Here is a 16,854-nt window from a genome sequence, read left to right as displayed (position 1 = left end):
GATGAGCAATCTATTGAATGTTAAAATGTGGGATGTTGGGCCTATCAGAACGTTACATGAGGATCCATCATAGCTAACAGTCTGCTGCATGTCTGACGTTGCAATGTGTCAAAGTATTAGTGTCACAAGTGTTAGAGTGATGGGCACATCAGAGTAATATAATGATGTGTCCATCAGAGAGAGGTACAGGGCAGACTGTATGAGAGTATTACAGTGAAGCATTTGGGGTGTATCAGACATCAATGTGCTTTCAAAGTGGAATTGAGTGCAGTTACAGCAAAACTTCCCCACCGATCTTCATTTTACTGATTGAAGTAAGTAACTTTTTATCTTGTTCATAGGTGAATGCTTTTGCAATTTCCTTGCCATTTATGCATTCATCTGGAAAACTGAAGATCTATAAGAGTGGAAATGACACCATGGTGGAACTAAACAGCAGTTTCCAAATCCTGTATTCCAGTGAGGATCGTGTAAATCTAACACTGTCCACTACCTATTACAACAACACTTGTGGCCTCTGTGGATACTTTAACGGGAATCCTACTGACGACTTCCGTAAAGTCAATGGAAAGGTGACAGAAAATGCTGCAGAATTTGTGGATAATTGGAAGACATTTGCTGATGATATGACGTGTAATGGGCAATGTGAGGAGCTGTTCACAGTTTGTACAAATGAGGATCTCATTCTGTATCAAGGAGTTTCGTTATGCGGAATAATCAATGATCCCACAAACAGCTCCTTCCTCAACTGTCATGAAGTCATCAATCCTTCTCCCTTTTTCAGAAGTTGCCTTTATACCATGTGCTTAAATGGTGGAAACATGACAGCGCTCTGCAGTTCGCTGCAGGCTTATGCAGATACCTGCACTGGTGCCGATGTCACACTAGCTAACTGGAGAAGCAGCACATTTTGCCGTAAGTTATTCAAAAGGAAAAGTGGGTACCATTCTGCATCCAGCACCTGTACCATTGTACCATCCCGTAGCAGCACGGTAGCACAAGTGGATAGCACTGTGGCTTCACAGCGCCAGGGTCCCAGGTTCGATTCCCCACTGGGTCACTGTCTGTGCGGAGTCTGCACCTTCTCCCCGTGTGTGCGTGGGTTTCCTCCGGGTGCTCCGGTTTCCTCCCACAGTCCAAAGATGTGCAGGTTTGGTGAATTGGCCATGCTAAATTGCCCTTAGTGTCCGAAAAGGTTAGGAGAGGTTATTGGGTCATGGGATGGGGTGGAAGTGAGGGCTTAAGTGGGTCGGTGCAGACTCGATGGGATGAATGGCCTCTTTCTGCACTGTATGTTTTTATGTATCTGACGCTTGTAGCATTGTTCTACCACATTATCCAGCACCTGTAGCATTTTACCATCCGTATCTACTGCCAGTAGCATTGTACCATCCCCTATCCACTGCCTGTAGCATTGCATCATCGCCTATCCAGTGCCTGTAGCATTGTACCATCCCATACCCAGTGCCTGTAGCATTGTACCATCCCCTATCCACTGCCTGTAGCATTGTACCATCCTGTACCCAGTGCCTGTAGCATTGTACCATCCAGTACCCAGTGCCTGTAGCATTGTACCATCCCGTACCCAGTGCCTGTAGCATTGTCCCATCCCGTACCCAGTGCCTGTAGCATTGTACCATCCCGTACCCAGTGCCTGTAGCATTGTACCATCGCCTATCCAGTGCCTGTAGCATTGTACCATCCCGTACCCAGTGCCTGTAGCATTGTACCATCCCATACCCAGTGCCTGTAGCATTGTACCATCCCGTACCCAGTGCCTGTAGCATTGTATCATCCCGTATCCAGTGCCTGTAGCATTGTACCATCCCGTACCCAGTGTCTGTAGCATTGTAACATCCCCGAACCCAGTGCCTGTAGCATTGTACCATCCTCTATCCAGTGCCTGTAGCATTGTGCCATCCCATATCCAGTGCCTGTAGCATTGTCCCATCCCGTACCCAGTGCCTGTAGCATTGTACCATCCCGTACCCAGTGCCTGTAGCATTGTACCATCGCCTATCCAGTGCCTGTAGCATTGTACCATCCCGTACCCAGTGCCTGTAGCATTGTATCATCCCGTATCCAGTGCCTGTAGCATTGTACCATCCATACCCAGTGCCTGTAGCATTGTACCATCCCGTACCCAGTGCCTGTAGCATTGTACCATCCCCGAACCCAGTGCCTGTAACATTGTACCATCCCCTATCCAGTGCCTGTAGCATTGTACCATCCCATACCCAGTGCCTGTAGCATTGTACCATCCCGTACCCAGTGCCTGTAGCATTGTACCATCCCGTACCCAGTGCCTGTAGCATTGTACCATCACCTATCCAGTGCCTGTAGCATTGTACCATCCTGTATCCAGTGCCTGTAGCATTGTACCATCCTGTATCCAGTGCCTGTAGCACTGTACCATCCCGTACCCAGTGCCTGTAGCATTGTATCATCCCGTACCCAGTGCCTGTAGCATTGTATCATCCCGTATCCATTGCCTGTAGCATTGTACCATCCCGTACCCAGTGCCTGTAGCATTGTACCATACCCATACCCATTGCCTGTAGCATTGTACCATCCCGTACCCAGTGCCTGTAGCATTGTACCATCCTGTATCCAGTGCCCGGATATTGTTCCAGTGCCTGTAGCATTGTATCATCCCGTACCCAGTGCCAAGAGCATTGTACCATCCCGTACCCAGTGCCCGGAGCATTGTACCATCCCGTACCCAGTGCCTGTAGCATTGTACCATCCCGTAACCAGTGCCTGTAGCATTGTACCATCCCGTATCCAGTGCCTGTAGCATTGTACCATCCCCTACCCAGTGCCTGTAGCATTGTACAATCCCATACCCAGTGCCTGTAGCATTGTACCATCCCGTATCCAGTGCCTGTAGCATTGTACCATCCCCTACCCAGTGCCTGTAGCATTGTACCATCCCGTATCCAGTGCCCAGGGCATTGTACCATCCCGTATCCAGTGCCTGTAGCATTGTACCATCCCCTACCCAGTGTCTGTAGCATTGTACCATCCCCTACCCAGTGCCTGTAGCATTGTACCATCCCGTACCCAGTGCCTGTAGCATTGTACCATCCGCTACCCAGTGCCTGTAGCATTGTACCATCCCCTACCCAGTGCCTGTAGCATTGTACCATCCCCTACCCAGTGCCTGTAGCATTGTACCATCCCCTACCCAGTGCCTGTAGCATTGCATCATCGCCTATCCAGTGCCTGTAGCATTGTACCATCCCGTACCCAGTGCCTGTAGCATTGTACCATCCCCTACCCAGTGCCTGTAGCATTGTACCATCCCATACCCAGTGCCTGTGGCATTGTACCATCCCCTACCCAGTGCCTGTAGCATTGTATCATCGCCTATTCAGTGCCTGTAGCATTGTACCATCCCGTACCCAGTGCCTGTAGCATTGTACCATCCCGTACCCAGTGCCCGGAGCATTGTACCATCCCGAAACCAGTGTCTGTAGCATTGTACCATCCCGTATCCAGTGCCTGTAGCATTGTACCATCCCGTACCCAGTGCCCGGAGCATTGTACCATCCCAAAACCAGTGTCTGTAGCATTGTACCATCCCCTACCCAGTGCCTGTAGCATTGTACCATCCCCTACCCAGTGCCTGTAACATTGTACCATCCCGTACCCAGTGCCTGTAGCATTGTACTATCCAGTACCCAGTGCCTGTAGCATTGTACCATCCCGTACCCAGTGCCTGTAGCATTGTCCCATCCCGTACCCAGTGCCTGTAGCATTGTACCATCCCGTACCCAGTGCCTGTAGCATTGTACCATCGCCTATCCAATGCCTGTAGCATTGTACCATCCCGTACCCAGTGCCTGTAGCATTGTACCATCCCATACCCAGTGCCTGTAGCATTGTACCATCCCGTACCCAGTGCCTGTAGCATTGTATCATCCCGTATCCAGTGCCTGTAGCATTGTAACATCCCCGAACCCAGTGCCTGTAGCATTGTACCATCCTCTATCCAGTGCCTGTAGCATTGTGCCATCCCATATCCAGTGCCTGTAGCATTGTCCCATCCCGTACCCAGTGCCTGTAGCATTGTACCATCCCGTACCCAGTGCCTGTAGCATTGTACCATCGCCTATCCAGTGCCTGTAGCATTGTACCATCCCGTACCCAGTGCCTGTAGCATTGTATCATCCCGTATCCAGTGCCTGTAGCATTGTACCATCCCATACCCAGTGCCTGTAGCATTGTACCATCCCCTACCCAGTGCCTGTAGCATTGTACTATCCCGTACCCAGTGCCTGTAGCATTGTACCATCCCCGAACCCAGTGCCTGTAACATTGTACCATCCCCGAACCCAGTGCCTGTAACATTGTACCATCCTCTATCCAGTGCCTGTAGCATTGTACCATCCCCTATCCAGTGCCTGTAGCATTGTACCATCCCGTACCCAGTGCCTGTAGCATTGTACCATCACCTATCCAGTGCCTGTAGCATTGTACCATCCTGTATCCAGTGCCTGTAGCATTGTACCATCCCGTACCCAGTGCCTGTAGCATTGTATCATCCCGTACCCAGTGCCTGTAGCATTGTATCATCCCTACCCAGTGCCTGTAGCATTGTACCATCCCGTACCCAGTGCATGTAGCATTGTACCATACCCATACCCATTGCCTGTAGCATTGTACCATCCCGTACCCAGTGCCTGTAGCATTGTACCATCCTGTATCCAGTGCCCGGAGCATTGTTCCAGTGCCTGTAGCATTGTATCATCCCGTACCCAGTGCCCAGAGCATTGTACCATCCCGTACCCAGTGCCCGGAGCATTGTACCATCCCGTACCCAGTGCCTGTAGCATTGTACCATCCCGTAACCAGTGCCTGTAGCATTGTACCATCCCGTATCCAGTGCCTGTAGCATTGTACCATCCCATACCCAGTGCCTGTGGCATTGTACCATCCCCTACCCAGTGCCTGTAGCATTGTATCATCGCCTATTCAGTGCCTGTAGCATTGTACCATCCCCATACCCGTTGCCTGTTGCATTGTACCATCCCGTACCCAGTGCCTGTAGCATTGTACCATCCCCATACCCGTTGCCTGTAGCATTGTACCATCCCGTACCCAGTGCCTGTAGATTGTACCATCCCGTACCCAGTGCCTGTAGCATTGTACCATCCCGTACCCAGTGCCTGTAGCATTGTACCATCCCGTACCCAGTGCCTGTAGCATTGTACCATCCCGTACCCAGTGCCCGGAGCATTGTACCATCCCGAAACCAGTGTCTGTAGCATTGTACCATCCCGTACCCAGTGCCTGTAGCATTGTACCATCCCGTACCCAGTGCCCGGAGCATTGTACCATCCCGAAACCAGTGTCTGTAGCATTGTACCATCCCCTACCCAGTGCCTGTAGCATTGTACCATCCCCTACCCAGTGCCTGTAGCATTGTACCATCCCGTACCCAGTGCCTGTAGCATTGTACTATCCAGTACCCAGTGCCTGTAGCATTGTACCATCCCGTACCCAGTGCCTGTAGCATTGTCCCATCCCGTACCCAGTGCCTGTAGCATTGTACCATCCCGTACCCAGTGCCTGTAGCATTGTACCATCGCCTATCCAATGCCTGTAGCATTGTACCATCCCGTACCCAGTGCCTGTAGCATTGTACCATCCCATACCCAGTGCCTGTAGCATTGTAACATCCCCGAACCCAGTGCCTGTAGCATTGTACCATCCTCTATCCAGTGCCTGTAGCATTGTGCCATCCCATATCCAGTGCCTGTAGCATTGTCCCATCCCGTACCCAGTGCCTGTAGCATTGTACCATCCCGTACCCAGTGCCTGTAGCATTGTACCATCGCCTATCCAGTGCCTGTAGCATTGTACCATCCCGTACCCAGTGCCTGTAGCATTGTATCATCCCGTATCCAGTGCCTGTAGCATTGTACCATCCCATACCCAGTGCCTGTAGCATTGTACCATCCCCTACCCAGTGCCTGTAGCATTGTACCATCCCGTACCCAGTGCCTGTAGCATTGTACCATCCCCGAACCCAGTGCCTGTAACATTGTACCATCCCCGAACCCAGTGCCTGTAACATTGTACCATCCTCTATCCAGTGCCTGTAGCATTGTATCATCCCATATCCAGTGCCTGTAGCATTGTACCATCCCGTACCCAGTGCCTGTAGCATTGTACCATCACCTATCCAGTGCCGGTAGCATTGTACCATCCTGTATCCAGTGCCTGTAGCATTGTACCATCCCGTACCCAGTGCCTGTAGCATTGTATCATCCCGTACCCAGTGCCTGTAGCATTGTATCATCCCTACCCAGTGCCTGTAGCATTGTACCATCCCGTACCCAGTGCCTGTAGCATTGTACCATACCCATACCCATTGCCTGTAGCATTGTACCATCCCGTACCCAGTGCCTGTAGCATTGTACCATCCTGTATCCAGTGCCCGGAGCATTGTTCCAGTGCCTGTAGCATTGTATCATCCCGTACCCAGTGCCCAGAGCATTGTACCATCCCGTACCCAGTGCCCGGAGCATTGTACCATCCCGTACCCAGTGCCTGTAGCATTGTACCATCCCGTAACCAGTGCCTGTAGCATTGTACCATCCCGTATCCAGTGCCTGTAGCATTGTACTATCCCCTACCCAGTGCCTGTAGCATTGTACCATCCCCTACCCAGTGCCTGTAGCATTGTACCATCCCGTACCCAGTGCCTGTAGCATTGTATCATCCCGTACCCAGTGCCTGTAGCATTGTACCATCCGCTACCCAGTGCCTGTAGCATTGTACCATCCCCTACCCAGTGCCTGTAGCATTGTACCACCCCCTACCCAGTGCCTGTAGCATTGTACCATCCCCTACCCAGTGCCTGTAGCATTGCATCATCGCCTATCCAGTGCCTGTAGCATTGTACCATCCCGTACCCAGTGCCTGTAGCATTGTACCATCCCCTACCCAGTGCCTGTAGCATTGTACCATCCCATACCCAGTGCCTGTAGCATTGTACCATCCCCTACCCAGTGCCTGTAGCATTGTATCATCGCCTATTCAGTGCCTGTAGCATTGTACCATCCCCATACCCGTTGCCTGTTGCATTGTACCATCCCGTACCCAGTGCCTGTAGCATTGTACCATCCCCATACCCGTTGCCTGTAGCATTGTACCATCCCGTACCCAGTGCCTGTAGCATTGTACCATCCCGTACCCAGTGCCTGTAGCATTGTACCATCCCGTACCCAGTGCCTGTAGCATTGTACCATCCCGTACCCAGTGCCTGTAGCATTGTACCATCCCGTACCCAGTGCCCGGAGCATTGTACCATCCCGAAACCAGTGTCTGTAGCATTGTACCATCCCGTATCCAGTGCCTGTAGCATTGTACCATCCCGTACCCAGTGCCCGGAGCATTGTACCATCCCCAAACCAGTGTCTGTAGCATTGTACCATCCCCTACCCAGTGCCTGTAGCATTGTACCATCCCCTACCCAGTGCCTGTAGCATTGTACCATCCCGTACCCAGTGCCTGTAGCATCGTACCAGCGCCTATCCAGTGCCTGTAGCATTGTACCATCCCATACCCAGTGCCTGTAGCATCGTACCATCCCCTACCCAGTGCCTGTAGCATTGTATCATCCCATACCCAGTGCCCGGAGCATTGTACCATCCCATACCCAGTGCCTGTAGCATTGTACCATCCCGTATCCAGTGCCTGTAGCATTGTACCATCCCGTACCCAGTGCCTGTAGCATTGTACCATCCCGTATCCAGTGCCTGTAGCATTGTACCATCCCGTACCCAGTGCCCGGAGCATTGTACCATCCCGTACCCAGTGCCTGTAGCATTGTACCATCCCATACCCAGTGCCTGTAGCATTGTACCATCCCGTATCCAGTGCCTGTAGCATTGTACCATCCCGTACCCAGTGCCCGGAGCATTGTACCATCCCGTACCCAGTGCCTGTAGCATTGTACCATCCCGTATCCAGTGCCTGTAGCATTGTACCATCCCGTACCCAGTGCCCGGAGCATTGTACCATCCCGTACCCAGTGCCTGTAGATTGTACCATCCCGTACCCAGTGCCTGTAGCATTGTACCATCCCATACCCAGTGCCTGTAGCATTGTACCATCCTGTCCCCAGTGCCTGTAGCATTGTACCATCCCGTATCCAGTTCCCGGAGCATTGTACCAATCCATAAATCAATGGGGTGAACCTGATCTAAGTCAAATACTCCTTTGCTTAGGTAAGGAAATCAAGCTGAGCCTACTCTCGGTGTGATGTCAGCAAAACCATATTTAACTGAAAGAAGACGTCCTTATTTTTGTACTCCAACCCCCATGCATTTTCTTAGTTTGATTAATATCTCTGAAAATTACTCTTCTAAATGCCCGGCAAACTCACTCACTGAGTCACAGAATTGTTAAGGCACAGAAGGAGGCCATTCGGCCCAGCGTGTCTGCACTGACTCTCTTAATGAGCATCTTGACTTAGTGCCATTCCTCTACCTTTTCTCCTTACTCCTGCACATTGTTTCTATTCAAATCATCATCCAACTCCCTCTCCAGTGCCTCGATTGAACCTGCCTCACGCTTCCAGGCCGAGCAGCCCCAACCACTCGCTGGGTAAAAGTTTTTTTTCTCACATCACATTTGCTTCTTTTGTAAATCACTTTAAATTATGCACTCTTTTTAAAAATATAATCTTTATTGTCAAAGTAGGCTTACATTAACACAACAATGACGTTACTGTGAAAGGCCCCTAGTCGCCACATTCCGGCGCCTGTTCGGGTACACTGAGGGAGAATTCAGAATGGCCAATTCACCTAACAGCACGTCTTTCGGGACTTGAGGGAGGAAACCGGAGCACCCGGAGCAAATCCCCGTACCGGCTGAGGTTATCCATGAAGGCCCCGCCTTCTCTATCTTGTCCCTCACCCGCGGTGTGCTGACCCTTAGGTTAAATCACCACCAGTCATCTCTCTCTAAACAGGAGAGAACAGCCTATCGTCCTCTGGGACTCTGATGATTTTCACCTCAAATCCATTTATCCATCTTTTCCCACATCCTCTGATGCTCCTATCCAATGATAATCAAATACAATAATAATCTATCGGTCACAGTCTTGAAAATGCCATTAGATGAGATGAAACTCATTCTGAGAATAATATTCTCATATTTCCACAGAGCTGGTTTAATGTACAAACCAAGAGTGGCCATTTGGCCCATCATGCCTGCTCCATTTGACAAGATGATGGCTGCTCTGATCTGGCCTCAACTTTCCTGACTCTCCCCCCGTGCCCTTTGACTCCCTTGCCAATCAAGAGTCTCTCTAACCCGACCGTAAAATCTCAATTGCTGGTCTCCATGCTCTCGGGGAAAGAGAGTTCCACGGAAAACACTTGAGAAAAAAATTCTCATCTCAATCTTAAATGGGAGCCCCCTTTTTAAAGTCTGCCCCTAGCTCTAATCCACCCTGTCAAATCATCTCAGGTTCTTATTTTTCCTCAGTTCTCTTGCTCAACTGTCTATTCTTCATGATTAACCCATTGAATTTGGAGGGGTTATTTCCAAGCTAAATCCTGAGTTCCATAGAAATATGAATCAATGATTAACGCATTTTCATTGACCTCATCCACCGTTTTGGTGTCCACTCCTGTGGCCGGTTAACGCAGCGCAAAATGGTTAGGATTTGGGCCCCTTTTGTGGTCTAAATTGATAGACACGGGGTTCATCCTAATGGAGATTCTTGAAAAGGGTAAATAACTCAGGAACTGTAAAACAACCGATTTGTTTTCCCTTTAACGTGCCCTCTTTTTCTATCAGCTCTTCCCTGTCCTGAGAACAGCCACTTTGCCGAGTGCACGTCCGCCTGTCCAATGACTTGTTTGTCCCTGGAACAGGATGTGGATTGCAACCTGCCCTGTGTGGAGGGCTGTCAATGTGACCCGGGATTCGCACTGAAGGATGGTCATTGTATCCCAAAGAGCCATTGTGGCTGCACCTATCAAGGTTTGGAGGTCAATACGAACGAGACTTTCTGGGTGGACAGAGACTGCCAGACTAGCTGCTATTGCAATGGTTCCGACAATGCCGTGTATTGTGAGAGGAGGTCGTGCCAGGTTGATGAGTTTTGCTCCGATGGTTCTGGTCTGTATTACTGTGTCCCCCGCACTGAAGCTATTTGCATTGTGTCTGGTTACAGCCATTATTATACCTTTGACACTCTGGCCTATGATCTACAAAGTACCTGTTCCCACATCATCAGCACAGTGGCCCCAGACTCCCCACATCTCTCTCACTTCCTTGTTCAAACCAAGAATGAAGATCGCAACACGTCGCTGGCCCTGTGGCTTCACGAGGTGCAGATTAAAGTTCACGGTTACAATATCAGCGCCTCCAAAAGCTACAAACACAGTGTGATGGTGAGCGAGGGCAGGGAATAGGGTGGGCAGGGATGGGGGTGAGAGAGGTTGGTGGGATTGGGGTGGAGCTGGGGGTGGGTGGATGGAGGTGTGGGCTGGGTGGGGATCCTGGATGGGGGTTGGGGGGTGGGTAAGGGGTGCTGGGTGGGTGGGGGTCGCTGGGGGTGAGATAGTTGGAATGAGGCTGGGTAGAAGTGGGAGGGTGAGGGTATTGGGTGGGTCGGGGTGGGTAAAGGATTTTTGAAAGTTGCCACTAGTGGATAGAGCTGTGAAGAAGGCCTATGGTGTGCAAGCGTTCATTAGCAGAGGGATTGAATTTAAGAGCCGTGAGGTGATGATGCAGCTGTACAAAACCTTGGTAAGGCCACATTTGGAGCACTGTGTGCAGTTCTGGTCACCTCATTTTGGAAAGATGTGGAAGCTGCAATGGAGATTTACCAGGATGTTGCCTGGAATGGAGAATAGGTCTTTCGAGGAAAGGTTGAGGGTGCTAGGCCTTTTCTCATTAGAACAGAGAAGGATGAGGGGCGACTTGATAGAGGTTTATAAGATGATCAGGGGAATAGACAGAGTAGACAGTCAGAGACTTTTTCCTCGGGTAGGTTCTTTACCCAGAGAGTAGTGGGGCCATGGAATGCACTGCCTGTGTAAGTAGTTGAGTCGAAAACATTAGGGACCTTCAAGCGGCTATTGGATAGGTACATGGATTGCGGTAGAATGATGGGGTGTAGATTAATTTGTTCTTAATCTAGGACAAAAGTTCAGACAACATCGTGGGCCGCAGGGCCTGTTCTGTGCTATATTTTTCTATGTTCTATGTATGGGTGAGGTGGGTAATTGTGGGGAAGTGCGTGAGAGTGGAGGTGGGGGTGGTAGAGGTTGATGGGTGGGATGGAGGTGGGAGGGTGTGTAAGGATGCTGGGTGGGCAGGGCTTGGTAGGGAGGTGAGGGTGGAGGTTGGGTGGGGAGGTGGAGATGGGGTGGGGAGGTGGGGGTTTGGGAAGGGTTGAGGAGGGTGGGGGTTGCGGAGGTGACGGTGGGGGCTGGGATGATGAAGGTGGTGGTTGGGTGGGGAGGTGGGTTTGAGGTGGGGGTTGGGTGGAGAGGTGGGGGTGGGGGTTGGGATGATGAAGGTGGTGGTTGGGTGGGGTGGGGGTGGGGGCTGGGTGGGGAGGTGGGGGCTGGGGTGTTGAAGGTGGTGGTTGGGTGGGGTGGGGGTGGGGGCTGGGTGGGGAGGTGGGGGCTGGGGAGGGTGGGAATGTGGGGGTGATGATGGGGGCTGGGGTGATGAAGGTGGGGGTGGGGTGGGGTTGGGGAGGGTGGGGCGGGGGTGGGGGCTGGGTGGAGAGGTGGGGGTGGGGGCTGGGTGGAGGGGTGGGGGTTGGGATGATGAAGGTGGTGGTTGGGTGGGGAGGTGGGGTTGGGTGGGGAGGTGGGGTTGGGGAGGGTTGGGTGGGGGTGGGAGCTGGGTGTTGAAGGTGGTGGTTGGGTGGGGTGGGGAGGTGGGGGCTGGGCAGGGTGGGGATGATGATGGGGCTGGGGTGATGAAGGTGGTGGTTGGGTGGGGAGGTGGGGTGGGGTTGGGGAGGTTGGGGCGGGGGTGGGGGCTGGGTGGAGAGGTGGGGGCTGGGGTGATGAAGGTGGTGGTTGGGTGGGGAGGTGGGTTTGGGTTGGGTGGGAGGTTGGGGAGGGTGGGATGGGGGTGGGGGCTGGGTGGAGAGGTGGGGTGGGGGAGGGTGGGGTGGGGGCTGGGGTGATGAAGGTGGTGGTTGGGTGGGGAGGTGGGTTTGGGTTGGGTGGGGGTTGGGGAGGGTGGGGTGGGGGTGGGGGCTGGGTGGAGAGGTGGGGGTGGGATGATGAGTGTGGTGGTTGCGTGGGGATGGGGGGTGGTATTTGGGGAGGGGACGCTTGACCTTATTTATTAATCGAGGAAGATTTTCTTTCTCAGGTGAATGAGGAACGGATTTATCTGCCTCTCAAACTGGGTCGTGGCCAAGTCAATCTTTACTCGTTTGGCCTGTTTTTGGTGCTGGAAACGGATTTTGGGTTGAAAGTGATGTATGATTGGAACACGCTTCTGACAGTGACAATTCCCAGAGCCTTTTTCAACTCCACGCGTGGTTTGTGTGGTCAGTTCAACGGGGACCCAGCTGATGATCTGTGGACTGCAGACGACAGGATTGCAGGGAATCTGCTGGAGTTTGCAGAGAGCTGGATGGTTGGCAGGACGTCCTTCTGTGAACTGGGCTGTGATAGAACCTGCCCCGCATGTGAACAGGTCCTCAGTCTCCCTGTGGACATGCTACAGCTCTGTGCCCTCATTGTCTCAAAGGATGATATCTTCAGCCGTTGCCACGGAAAGGTCAACCCCACTTTCTTTTATCACAATTGCATTTTCGACTCGTGTATCGACCATGGAAATCGTCAGACGGCATGTAACTGGCTCCAGAACTATGGCAACAGCTGTCAGGCGCAGGGGGTTCTGTTACAGAGCTGGAGAAACATTACTATGTGCAGTAAGTCACAGATTAGATCTTCAATCAGCTTCACCTCTAACAGCAGTTTATTCATCTTCAATTTCATTGAATGAAGATTTTTTTCGGAGTCACTCCACAATGTTATCACTTTTAGTTAAAATCTCCCACTGAGGAGTGAGGGTCCCAACCAATCACAGCTCACCCCAACACTCGAATGTCCAATGGGATTGTCCCTCCGCAGAACTCTTATTTTTCACCATAGTCAATGCTGTTAGTGAATCACAAAATCACAGAAATACACAGTGCAGAAGAGGCCTTTGGCCCATCGAGTCTGCACCGACACAAAAAACCACCTGACCTGCCCATCTAAAATCTCTTTTAAATTTGCTACCTCTTATTCGAAGATATGACCTCTCATTCCAGAATGCCCCACAAGAACATAGAACATTACAGCGCAGTACAGGCCCTTCGGCCCTCGATGTTGCACCGTCCTGTGAAACCCCTCTAAAGCCCATCTACACTATTCCCTTATCGTCCATATGCCTATCCAATGACCATTTGAATGCGTTTAGTGTTGGCGAGTCCACTACTGTTGCAGGCAGGGCATTCCACACCCTTACTACTCTCTGAGTAAAGAACCTACCTCTGACATCTGTCCTGTATCTATCTCCCCTCAATTTAAAGCTATGTCCCCTTGTGTTGGACATCACCATCCGAGGAAAAAGGCTCTCAATGTCCACCCTATCAAATCCTCTGATCATCATGTATGCCTCAATTAAGTCACCTCTTAACCTTCTTCTCTCCAATGAAAACAGCCTCAAGTCCTTCAGCCTTTCCTCATATGATCTTCCCTCCATACCAGGCAACATTCTTGTAAATCTCCTCTGTACCCTTTCCAATGCTTCCACATCCTTCCTATAATGTGGCGACCAGAACTGCACACAATACTCCAAATGCGGCCGCACCAGAGTTTTGTACAACTGCAACATGACCTCATGGCTCCGAAACTCAATTCCTCTACCAATCTGTGCTGGGTCCTCATAGATGACTATGTGGGGGTTTGGATCAGTAAGTTTGCAGATGAGGTTGAGTGTCTTGGGTAATAGGAAGATATAGACGGGATGGTCAAATGTGCAGAAAATTGGCAGTTAGAATTTAACCCTGAAACGTGTGAGGTGATACACTGTGGAAGGAGTAATTTGACAAGGAGGTATTCAATGAATGGCCTGATACTGGGACGTTCCAAGGAACAAAGGCATTGGTAAGACCGCTCCTGGAGTATTGTGCACAGTTTTGGTCCCCTCATTTGAGGAAAGATGTCGTGACATTGGAGGCAGTTCAGAGGAGGTTCACTAGGTTGATTCCAAGGTGAGGGGCTTGTCGTATGAGGTGGGATTGAACAGTTTAGGCCAATACTCTTTGGAGTTTAGAAGAATGAGGGGAGATCTCATTGAGGTATAGATGATGCTAAAAGGTATGGATAAGGTAGATGTGGAGCAGTGATCAAGGAATCTAAAACCCCTCTCCAGCATCGACTCTTAAACCACGCATTCATCTGTGCTATTCTCCTAATTCTGTACTCGCTAGCACGTGGCACTGGGAGTAATCCAGAGATGACAACCCAAGAAGTCCTGCTCTTTAGCCTACTGCCTAACTGCCGGAATTCATGATGCAAGACCTCATCCCTCTTTCTATCTATGTCATTGGTACCAACATGCACCATGACCTCTGCCTTATCACCCTCCCCCTTTAGGATGTTCTACAGCCGTTCAGTGACATCCCGGACCCTGGCACCAGGGAGGCAAACACCATCTCGGAGTCATGTTGACGGCCACAGTAGCGCCTATCTGTTCCCCTGACTATAGAATTCCCTAATACTATTTTTCTCTTCCTGTCGTTCCCCCTCCCCTCCTGTGCAAACAGGCTGTTTGTGGTGCCAGAAGCTTGGCTCTGTCCGCACCCCCTGGAGGAACCACAGAGGCCCTCATTAGCCTCCAAAATGGAATACCAATTTGCGAGTTGGACCCAGGGGACTCCTGAAATACCTGCCTATTTCTCTTGGACTGTCTGGTGGTCACCCATTCCCTTCCTTTCTCAAGTCCCTTCAGCTGCGGTGTGACCACCTCTCTAAACGTGCTGTCCACGATGCTCTCAGACTCCTGGATGCTCCACAGTGTCTCCGGCTGCCATTCCAGCCTCTGAACCCCGAGCTTCCAGGAGCTGCAGCTGGACACACTTCCTGCACACATGCTGTTCCTGGGGATTGGAAATGTGTCTGGCTTCCCACATAGAGCAGGAGTAGCAAACCGTGACTTTGAGCTCACCTGCCATAACTAAACTCTTTAAATTTAAAGCTTCAGAAGACTTTTATATTTAGAAAAGAATAAATAAACTAATTTTCTATCCTTGATAAACTAATGACTTCCAACTTAATGTAGTTTGAAAAATACCCACCAGGACTGACTCACCAATTAGCTGCGTCTGTGAGTCCCATGTCACTTCCTGATTGATGACGTCACCTCTGAAAGCCGCTGCAATGCTGCTGCTCGTCTTTGAGGACCGGTGGAAAATGAAAGGAGCACCTCACTCCCTTCTCACCTCACTCCCTTCTCACCTCACTCCCTTCTCACCTCACTCCCTTCTCACCTCACTCCCTTCTCACCTCACTCCCTTCTCACCTCACTCCCTTCTCACCTCACTCCCTTCTCACCTCACTCCCTTCTCACCTCACTCCCTTCTCACCTCACTCCCTTCTCACCTCACTCCCTTCTCACCTCACTCCCTTCTCACCTCACTCCCTTCTCACCTCACTCCCTTCTCACCTCACTCCCTCCTCACCTCACTCCCTCCTCACCAAACTCCCTCAGTCACAAAACTCCAATTTAAGCACTCTACTGCTGCCCAAAGTAGCACTCCAATGCGAACAAAATCAGTATTGTATGATGACCTACTTTTATACTGTCTGAAAACTGCTTTCAGCCGTTATGGGGAAATCACAGTGCAATCTTTTTGATGAGGGTATCTCTTGTCAAATGTCTTGTTTGAATCTGCCTCCACCACACAGTTTATTCCAACCCTAACCACCTGTCATGTCACCTTTGGTTTTTCTGCTCTGATGTTTTGTGTTCTCTGATCCTCGACTCTTCTGTCAATGGGAACAATTTCTCTCAATCTACTCTGTCCAAATGCTAACAAATCTTTTCTCAAAGGCAAACAGTTCCAAATTCCCCAATCTACACACATAACTGAAGCCCTTCATTCCATGAACCTTTCTTCTAAATCTTCTTTGCAGTTGATGTAGTTTACATGTTTTTCTGCAAAGCCTTTGACAATGTCCCACATGGGAGCCTTACAAAGACAGAAAATGCATATGGGATAAAGGGGAACTTGAATAGGTGGATTCATAATTGGCTTAGTTGTAGGAAACAGAGGGTGATGACAGACGGCTGCTTTAGTGTTTAGAAGCCAGTGTCCAGTGACGTACCACAGGGATCCGTGCTGGGCTCCCTATTATTTGTTATTTATACAAATGACAGATGGCTGTATGGGGGGTAGGATCAGTTAGTTTGCGGATGACACAAAGATTGGCCGGTTGGTTAACAGTGAGGTTGAGTGTCTTGGGTTACAGGGAGATACAGTCGGGATGGTCACATGGGCAGAAAAGTGGCAGATGGAATTTAACCCTGAAAAGTGTGAGGAACTTAGAAAGGAGGTAATGTGACAAGGAAGTCATAGAATAATAGAATTTACAGTGAAGAAGGAGTCCATTCAGCCCATTGAGTCTGCACCGGCTCTTGGATAGAGCACCCCATTTAAGCCCACACCTCCACCCTATCCCCGTAACCCAGCAACCCCACCTAACCTTTTTGGTCACTAAGGGCAATTTATCATGGCCAATCCACTTAACCCGCACATCTTTGGACTGTGGGAGGAAACCGGAGCACCCGGAGGAAACCCAC

General features: G+C 50.7%; 1 protein-coding gene across 1 annotated transcript in view; it reads left to right on the top strand.

Moving 5' to 3' along the window:
• tecta (tectorin alpha) overlaps positions 1-16,854 on the top strand; it is a 99,793-nt gene that overhangs the window by 45,323 nt on the left and 37,616 nt on the right. The window contains exons 9-11 of the mRNA XM_038779528.1: positions 342-915; positions 9,820-10,418; positions 12,367-12,934. Of these exons, the coding sequence (XP_038635456.1) occupies positions 342-915; positions 9,820-10,418; positions 12,367-12,934 (1,741 nt within the window). The remainder of the gene's footprint in view (positions 1-341; positions 916-9,819; positions 10,419-12,366; positions 12,935-16,854) is intronic.

Source organism: Scyliorhinus canicula, chromosome 19 (genome assembly GCF_902713615.1).
Source record: "Scyliorhinus canicula chromosome 19, sScyCan1.1, whole genome shotgun sequence".
Lineage (NCBI taxonomy): Eukaryota > Metazoa > Chordata > Chondrichthyes > Carcharhiniformes > Scyliorhinidae > Scyliorhinus > Scyliorhinus canicula.
This window is presented reverse-complemented; position numbering and strand designations above follow the sequence as displayed.